The sequence below is a fragment of the Arachis duranensis genome, chromosome 5 (assembly GCF_000817695.3).
Source record: "Arachis duranensis cultivar V14167 chromosome 5, aradu.V14167.gnm2.J7QH, whole genome shotgun sequence".
In the NCBI taxonomy this organism is placed as follows: domain Eukaryota; kingdom Viridiplantae; phylum Streptophyta; class Magnoliopsida; order Fabales; family Fabaceae; genus Arachis; species Arachis duranensis.
Window position 1 is genome coordinate 69,248,525 of NC_029776.3, and position 9,761 is coordinate 69,258,285.

The 9,761-nt window shown below is 37.4% G+C and overlaps 1 protein-coding gene across 1 annotated transcript in view; it reads right to left on the minus strand.

The window, feature by feature from the left end:
* LOC107489584 (transcriptional elongation regulator MINIYO) overlaps positions 1 to 9,373 on the minus strand; it is a 14,645-nt gene extending 5,272 nt beyond the window's left edge. Inside the window, exons 1-9 of the mRNA XM_016110330.3 lie at positions 9,198 to 9,373; positions 8,683 to 8,949; positions 6,700 to 7,753; positions 5,786 to 5,880; positions 5,425 to 5,612; positions 4,593 to 4,698; positions 4,231 to 4,488; positions 3,937 to 4,122; positions 1,553 to 3,841 (exon numbers count right to left, since the gene is read on the minus strand). Of these exons, the coding sequence (XP_015965816.1) occupies positions 1,553 to 3,841; positions 3,937 to 4,122; positions 4,231 to 4,488; positions 4,593 to 4,698; positions 5,425 to 5,612; positions 5,786 to 5,880; positions 6,700 to 7,753; positions 8,683 to 8,928 (4,422 nt within the window). The 5' untranslated portion in view covers positions 8,929 to 8,949; positions 9,198 to 9,373. The remainder of the gene's footprint in view (positions 1 to 1,552; positions 3,842 to 3,936; positions 4,123 to 4,230; positions 4,489 to 4,592; positions 4,699 to 5,424; positions 5,613 to 5,785; positions 5,881 to 6,699; positions 7,754 to 8,682; positions 8,950 to 9,197) is intronic.
* Between the last annotated feature and the right edge of the window lie 388 nt (positions 9,374 to 9,761).

A 9,761-nucleotide genomic window follows, 5' to 3' on the forward strand; every position in this document is an offset into this window, starting at 1 on the left:
CCACTTTTGTCTCTTTCTTAGCCGCCTTATATTTTCCCAGTTATCTGCATTGCGGCATAAAGACCACTCTTTAAAGCATTCTCTTTTTATTTTTATCTTTTCTTGTATACTCGCATTCCACCACCAGGACTCCTTGTCTCTTGGTCCTATTCCTTTAGATTCACCAAAACTTTCTTTTGCTGTTCTTCTAATAACTTCTGCAATCTCCCTCCACATCTCTTCCGCGCTTCCATTCCCATCCCACCTTGCCTCTTCTTCTACCCGTCTTAGGAAGCTTCTTTGTTCCTCACCTTTCATCCGCCACCACCTCGTCCTTGGGTTCTTCGTATGATGTCTTTTCTTCATCTTTTGTTTAACCCGAAAATCCATAATGAGCATCCTATGTTGTGTTGTTAAACTCTCTCTCGAAATAATTTTACAATTAATATAAAATTTCCGGTCGACTCTACTCAACAAGAAGAAGTCGATTTGAGAGCTTGTCATGCAACTCTTATAGGTTATAAGATGTTCGAATCTCTTTTTAAAACATGTATTTGCGATGATTCTTCCACTGCTTATCCACAATTATTCCAACTCCATTCCTATTCTTCACCTTTCCTGTATACCAAAGTTTGAAACCAGAAGAATCCAACTCCCTAGCCTTTGCACCAACCCATTTCGTTTCTTGTAGGCACATAATGTTAATCTTCCTCCTTGTCATGGTATCCACCACCTCCATGGACTTTCCTGTTAGAGTGCCTATGTTCCATGTCCCAAATCTCAACCTTTTGTCGCTTCGAAAAAAGTCACAGTAAAGATATGTGCATGTTTGATGCAAAATTAAAACCAATAAACATGTCAATTACGTGTCATGTTAATGCATCATGACCAGAAAAACAATAAATTATGTCATGAACAATCTTTCCCAAATGCTTAAACTAGGTGGGGTAGGGCTTAGTTTAATATCTAACACATTCCATCTTCTCTTAACATTTTAATTTTCATTGGTTTTGTAGACTAGAAAAAAAAATTACTGCTATGAATTTTTTCACTATATTGGGTGAAATTTGGAATTGAATCCAATATAGAGCTTTTCATATACCTAGTCCGAGCTGATAACTCTACTCATCAAATGGCACATCTCCTAACGGGTAAACAAAAAACAGAAAATAAACACGAATGTAACTGTACCTCTAAAACTTAAGAAAATGTTTCTAAGTTACTTTGACTAATTTATGCTTTGATGCAAAAGAAAAAAGATTACACTGCCAATGATGTCGTGTTTATAGTTTGTGTGTTTGTTTCAAGGAAATATATTATTCTCATGTTTGTTTGAAAATTTGAACTCTAGTTTCTAAGAATAATTTTTCCAAGAGTAATTTAGTCCCACAAATATGAAAATTTTATTCCATCTCAAAAGATGGGTATTTCATATTTGATATTCCTATGTTAAGGGAATAAAAATAAACATTTATAACTTCAATTTAAAATGAAGAGAAAGTAAAAAAGCATAGGAACAATGCTATGCATCTAATATATCACATTAGAACAGTAGATAATGATCAAGTTTTACCTCAATCGGTTCAAGGTATCCTTCAGACCCAGAAAAGCACTTCTCCAGTGGTGGTAAAAGCTCAAGAACACGAGCATTAGATAGTGCACTCCAGGCAGCAAGTCGAATCGAAGGTTCAACACAACGATGAAGATAGAGGGAAACTTGCCGGCTGAAAATCATATCACCATAAGATATAGCTGAAAACTGCTCTACAAGTTCTTCAATAAATACCGAGTAACTTTCATGAATCTCGGATTGGAATTTCAGAAACTCAAGATGGTTTTTATCATCTGAGATAGTTTCTTCATTTTTGTTTAACCTTGCCTTATCAAGAAGCATGCCATAAAGATCCTGTAAAGCTTCAAAAGTTTCCCTGCTCTGCTCTTGTTCAAGTATTTCCATTCCAACAAGGAAATTGACAGATAAGGAATGTAACTTCCACGTCAATGATACATGCTGAATAGGAGAAGGAATGTCATGGCCTTGGAAATTGGACATTGCTTCAATGCCAAAAATAAAGAAAAGTCCAGACCTGGCAACTTCGAGCAAATTAGACAGACCATGTATGCTATCCGACCCATCAACTTTTTGGGGACCAGATTGCTTGCTACGGGAAATCGTGGAGATTGGACTAAGGTAAAAGTGGAGTGGAAGTGGTAGTTTCTGGTGAGCCCATTCTACCATTAAAGAATTACACGACGGGCTCGTACCGAGTGACATGTCAGAGTCCTCAAATATAGTGTCCAACCGAGCACTACCCTTCAGAGAACTCTTAGTGCTGGAGGAACCACTGCCATTTATAGACTTGGACTTCACCTTTTCAGATAACCATCTGCTCCTGAAATGAGACAATAAGATTCTACTGAAGTGCATGTAATCCTCCTCTTCATGTTTCCACCCAAAGGTTTTACCCCTCGTGTCAAGGAGAAAGTTCTGTGTGCAATGATCAAGGTATTTCAATGCAGAAACATCAAATAAGAGATCCAATGCCTTATTTACAACACACTTCTCCCTTGGTCCAGCAGTTAAACACAATCGCAACAGAGTGTTAATCTTTTGAATGGACAATGTCTTTTCTTCAATTACAGATACATCTTTAGATGCATTTTGAAGAGTCTGCAGCAAACAGATTAGAAATCTAGCATCTAGTTGCATTAATAAGACTGATTTTGACCAAAACCCTCCATGAGGGGCACCCCAGCCAATGCCCACTCCTGGAGCTGGTCCCCCTCTTCCAAATATCTCAATCGCCTGCATGTAGCACCACCCAGAATCAACCGAACTTGTCAAAACACTAAGCACAGACCTTAATTCAACCCAACACGATCTAAGTATGCCATCCTCAAGCACTTTCCCTTCTTTTGAGAGATTTTGTACTTGGCTTGGGAGAGTAGAAGTAACACTCTTGGCAGACTGTATTAGTTTATCAATAGCAGCAATAACATTGACCATTCCATTCAGACAACAGGTGGAAGCTAAAGACATTTCAACATCACCCTTCAGTCTCAAATTAACTAGTTCCTTCATAAAAGATTCACCGGAGTTGGGAAGACCGTTTTCTGTCCCAAAGTAACCTGAAAAGCCCGAAAGCCAATATATAATCAACTCAAGTCCAATCTTTGGGACAAAGTCTGGAAGCCACGGTACATGCCTCTCAGTTTTCTGTGGGCTAATAGTATCACCCATTGTCACCCTTTCAAGCACTCTGAAGAGCATGTGAGTCACAGCAGCATACACAAACAACAAGGATGTCACAGACAATCCAAGGGAAGTCACGTCAAATCTCCCTTCATTCTGTCTTTTAAACAAATTACATACTTCTGGGTCACTTCTGGTTGCAATCCACTTTACTGCTAAGTCAACCATTGGACCAACATACCTCCAAGACCACACCTCCATGTTACCAGCAGACTCAGGAATCTGATTGTTTTGGGACTGCTGTGAAAATAAATTTGGAAGTCTTCCAGCTAAAGACTCTAGAACAAGGTATGCCTCCCTTGAGATGGAAGCATATTCATACAGAACATCTTCATCAACAAGTTTTTCGAAGGAAGGTGGATTCAACCAAAAACATAGGGCAGGGAACATTTCTGAGAAGTAAGATACATAATATCCATATCGAATGCAGACCTTCCAGAAACGTAATTGTTCAACAATCAAGGCTGACCCAAGTTTGCATTTTTCCTTCCCCATATTCAGCCAGTGGTCAATGGAGGAAGGATTTTGGTATAAATTCCATGTCAGAGTCTGAAAATACCCATTCCTTATAAACTCTACACAAGTTGTCTGATCCAACCAAGCTAAGACCTTCAACCAATTTGAAATGAAACATTAGTAATGATTCTCTTACGGTAACTGCATAAAATATTGAAGATATATAACACGTAAGGGAGGATTATAACCTTCATTAGGTTTACAGATTTTATCATAGACCACCGGATTTCTAAATTGTTCACAGTAAATCGTTTCACAATTGTCTGAATAAGCCTTTCACAGTTCAAGACTGCATTAGCACATGATGGTGAATGTCTCACTATGGCAATCAGTATAGAAATAATGCATTCTTCCAAAGTTGTTGTAGGATCTGTCTGCAACCAGTATCAAATATTTAAATATAATATGAAGGTTCATATAAGAGGAGGAGAAATTTATAGATCGAATGACATTAACTGCTTCATCATGATTAATTATTTTACCTCTAAAAGATAACGAAGTCTGGGAAGGATTCCCATGCGTACTAGACCTGCAGTAAAATCTTGTCCAGCAACCACAACATCATCCTGAATCGTATGTTTTCCTTCAGACTCATCATCCATGTGATCCTCACTGATAGGAAGAATGTTTGAGGGTTTTGTACTGTACTTCCAAAAACCCCCGTGAAGAAATCCAAGATCAATATCTGGTCTGTTCCTAAAAACTGGAGCAGTGCAGATATCCTTGTCACAGATTGCAATCTTCAGAAAGTTAAAAAAAAAGATATATCAGTTTACTCAAATTTGAAACACAAATATTACTAACTATACAATTAAAGAAAATAAATATAGTTGAGAATTGATACCTCTGATATATTGAAGTAGTTGTCATTCACATCACAACTCAACACACTTTGAATAACCTTCACACAAGCCAGAACTACAGAATTGTGGTTATCATCAAGGCACATCCTAAAAGAAAACAAAGGGTACTACCATCAAATGCGTCCCAAACAAGGAGTAAAGAACCATACGTGACTACAACTTGAAAGAATTGAAGTAACTATTACTTAAGCGAGTTAAATACGAAACCTACGTGTAGCAGGTTATAATACAATCCATAGGCAAAATATAAACAAGAATGAGAAGATGAATAGTCCCATTTGGGAGAAGATCACTTTGTATAATAAACGAATAAGAGAACAACAGGTGTGCAAGTTAACTAAGCACTCTATATTTCACTTTTCTTAAATTTCACATAAGTGGCAATATTACACACCCAAGCCACAACATGCCAACAAATATTTTGGGGTAAAATTGTACAAAGCCCTCTAGAAAAGCCAGTGCACAGGAGCTCATCCCAATTAAAAATTTAAAAAACAAAAATCGGAGTTTATAAAAGCTGGTTTGCATAAGCCCTTATCACAAATTAACAAATCTTTTTAGAGCATGCAAACAATGCTGGCTTCTACAATGACCACTACCAGACACAAAAATACTAAATAGTGAGCAACATATCTGTGACTTCTTTGCTTCATTGGGTCCAAGTAAAATGCAAGGAATTTAAAACATCAACTGGAGCCATTCTATCTAACAAATCAATTCAGCTGCTATTTAAAAGTGTATTTTAAAAAAGAAGAAAATCATCGGCCATTGCAGGTAGCTGATAAAACTAGAAATTTGGGTAATAAAACTCACCTGAGTGCCAACACCAGCTCAGGTTCTGGACCAAGTGCGAAAGCCCAAACAGCCTCCCAGTCAACTGATTTGTCAACTTCATCTTCACTTTTCGAGATCTGTACTGTTCTGTCCTTACAAATATATTGCAATGCCTTATCAAGAACAGATGAAAGGAGATGCAATGCAAGGGACCTTTGTCCAGGAACCTAAAAGAAAAAAAAAATTGGCAGATGTTGAGTTCCGAAGGGAGAAATTACAATAAATTATCTCAATATTTACATTAATAATAGCAAATACATCCAAACTATTCCAGACATCCACGTTTCAAGGTAAATCTGCATCTAACTGAAAGATAGATCTATTTTAACACATAACATACCACACTTCTTGTGAGTGCCACTGCTTCTTTGATTGTGTAACCAGCTGCACCAGGATCTCCATCGGTCCGCAGATAGTCACGTTCAGAGACATTGTCTGTAGTGCAACGGAAAGAATTATCACATAAGAAATTTAAAATTTATATTATCAACTCCATCTTATTTCAGAATAATAAGGATATGAGGGATGACAATCAATTGGAGAGTTCTAACATCTGATATGCTTAATAGGGAATGCACAACAAAACCAAAACCAAGCAGCCAAGTTTAATAACTAGGAAAGAATAGGAAGAAAAGGGAATCAACATAAACCACACTCTAGACTAGAACCAAAACAATAGCATAATTTATGGTCAAAAGGCTTTGCCTATCATGCTAGAGAAGACTTCTACAACCTTTCCTTGCTAGCAATATAACTCCTACACAGAATGGGTAAAGTATACTTTTTGTCCCTAAAATTTGCAATTTTTTTTTTTCAAAACTATTCCTAAAGTTTAGCTGCATTCAATTTTATCCTTAACGTTTTCGATGTGTCAAAATTACCCCTGGATGTTAACTCCATGTAAAATGTTAGGGATACAATTGAGAACTTCTAGGGATAGTTTTGACACAAATCGAAAACGTAAAGGACAAAATTGAATGAATCAAAAACATTAGAAAATTGAATGAAATTAAACGTTAGGAAAATCGCAAATATTAGGGACAAAAAATATACTTTACCAAATAAGTAACACTAGCATAAGGAGATGCCATCAAGAAAAATATCCAAACATTAACAATACATAACACTAGCATCAGGAAGGCACTGATCTTCAACATACTCAAAAGCAATTATATAGATGCAGGCAATGATCATCAGATGACATCAGAAATCATATAGAAAGCTAAAAAAACATGAGAAATAAATAAGAAATACCATAAGGAGATGCCCAATCAGAATGAACAGGATCCCCAGCCAAGGAAAATCTTAACTCCCTAACAGCCTCAACTCTATTGCTCCAAGCATTCCATGAGCTGCCACTAGCAGTTGTCATAGTGATTTTCCTAATTTTCTCATCATCTAGCTTATTTTCTGAAGGTGGTGTCATCGACATATGGGAGATGTTGTCCTCTGTATGCAGACGTTTTGCATCTTGATTACTATGAACATCTTGATTCATAGATGCATTGCCGTTACCCACTTCTGATGTTAAACTATCTTGTTTCTTAACCTTTTCCTGCCCCCTTTTCTGCAGCACTTTGAGTAACGAAGGGTTTATCTTCTCCATTATTTCAGCCTGGGCTTCAGCAATCTCCTCAGGTGACATTTGCATTATCCGAGCCCGATTCTCAGCATCAATTTCATCCTCCAGAGCCATGGAACCTTGTTTCCTTCTAAAGGTGCTAGAACCAGAAGAAGAAACCATGTTTGAAGTCAAATTATTTTTCTCTCCTCTTAACACATCTAGGGATCCAAAACTGTGATCAGGCTTTTCATCATTAGAAATTTGATCCCGTTCAGGCATCAATTCATCCACTCCGTTGCTGTCATAGATTGTGGCATATTTGTGTTTTTCCTGAGGATCTGCCTTATTTGATGTATCTATCTCCATGGCACTGGCTGAGTTAAGAAACCCGCTATCATAGTTATTTAATTGTGGTTTAGTGTCTACTTCCATAGAAGCAAGGGCAACACCATCAGTAGATGACGTTTTCATGTCTGCATTCTTACTGCCTTTTTCATTTTTCTTTTTCCCTGTATTAATCATATCATCTGATTCCTTCCCCAAGGAACAATAATTGTCTTGAGTAATCTCTTTCCACTTTTTAAAATCCAAATCTTTTTTCTTCCTCTTTTGTACTGGATTGGCAAAGGCTGAAACTTTTTCAAACTCCTTGAAACCTTTATCTTCTTTATCCTCAACATCATTGTCACTGTCATCATCGTCGTTGCCACGAGCACCCCCTTTATTACTTAATGGATGCCAATACTGCAAAATCATCAAAGTCTCAATGTCATTCCATGAGTTAATGTAAGACTCCTTCATGCATCATGGCCGACAAAGATTTCTAAGCTCAACAACCTGGGTCTAAGATACCATTCAAAAATTACTTTTCCATAGAAGTTTTCACGGAAACTATTCATTTATTTTCAGCCACATTAATGAGAGACAAAAGTTAATCTTTTTTTTATTCTTTCATAGCTTGGTTGTTAGTGATAGATGATCAATTTTGTAACTAGACCAAAACATATTCTTCTACTTCATTAAAATAGATACTGATAGAAAACTTTCTGTCATAGATAGCCTCTGGTTTAGAAACAGAATCTAGATTCTATCTCCCACACTTGTACAGGTATATATACCAGATTGTGTAATCTGCAGTGTGGTTTTACATTCAATTAAAGTCAATAATGCAGAGATGTGAATTCAGCAAAGGATTCTCTTATCATTCTCTATTTCTTTCTTCCCCTATTTCAATATCAACTATCAAGAGTTTTGTTTCAAGCATTGCTTGCTTGATAGCTTCTGCATTCTCTTCAGTGTTGAACCACTGTACACCTTCCACTATGAAATTCAAAATTTATCTTCTTATAGCAATAAGTGGAATTTGATTAGTTCAGTCGAAGTTAGGGCAGAATACAATAGAAAAAAGACAAACACAGCAGCACATGCAAAACTACGTACAACATGGTATACCGTATATGTGTCCCATCAAAATACAACAACTCTTAGTTCAGCTAGTCCCCTCCACCTAAGGTTATTACTTTTGTTTTGTTTTGTATTCATACATTGCTAAAAAAGACCATTCATTCTGCAATGTTCCATTCAATTCAGGAATGATAATACAACACGCGAAAAATGAAAATGTCACAGTTAAGAAGGAAGCTAAAAAAGCGTGGTTGAATAAGGTAACTTACAGGGCCATGGGAACGGTGTCGTGCAACAGGGAAAGGAAGACCAGCGGGTTTGGGAAAGAAGGAAGGAGGAGTAGTGATGATGTTGTTGCCGTGAGAGTCAGAGATACCCTTTTCAATAATGGAACCAACCAAGCGAGACGCATCTTCTTCGTTTATTTGGAATGAGCTCGTGTTCAAAACCTTCACCTTCTTGGGTTCCCCTTTCTTCTCATTTTGCTGCTGCTGCTGCTGCTGCTTCTTCTCCATGGCTGTGGAAGTGTCTTCACTCTTCAACACAAAGGACGGAAGAAGAAAAATTAAAGGTAACTCACAAAATTAGAAGAAAGAACATGTGTGTGTTGCATAGTTAGAATTAAAATTTTCAGCTTAGAATTGCCAGCAATTAGAGCTATCAGCAATCAGAGGTCTGGCTCAACAACTTGTTAAATGCCTAAAACTTTCAGCTACTAGCAATCAAATATCTAATCAACTAATCATAAAAAATAAAATGTTTGGAAAAGAGAAAAAGAGCTCACCAGCTGCGACAGAGAAGCACGAGCAGAAACAGAAGCGACGAGAAGAAGAGAACAGCTGGGAGCATAGGCGAACAGGGGCGATCAGAGACCGCAGCGGCGACGGCGACGGCAAGGAGTGAGAGAGTGAGCGAGTGAGCGAGTGGAGGGTGGAGGTTGAGGCTGGTGCTGGTGCGAGACAAAGAAAAGAAGAAGAGAGTCAAAAGACCATGCAGCTTTTTATTGAGGTGTTTGGGCCTTGGCATAAGTCTATTGGACCTAGATATAAGACTAGGCTTTTCTTATGGCCCAAGGTTAGTAAGTTAATAAGTTAATCTAATCTAATATGAGTTAATATCTAATTCGGTTCCTGATAATTATCTCGAAAGAACACTGATGTTTCCACGAAAAAAAATACCCAATTCGGCTCTGATCTTTTTTTGGGACTGATTAGCCCCTGTGCAAAAAAAAATAACATTAATTTTTTTTGACACAGAAACTAATGAGTCCCATAAAAGTAAGGCTCAGGAGTTGAGTTGGATATTTTTTTTTCAAGGACCTCGTTGTCTTTTGAGGTAATTGTCAGGG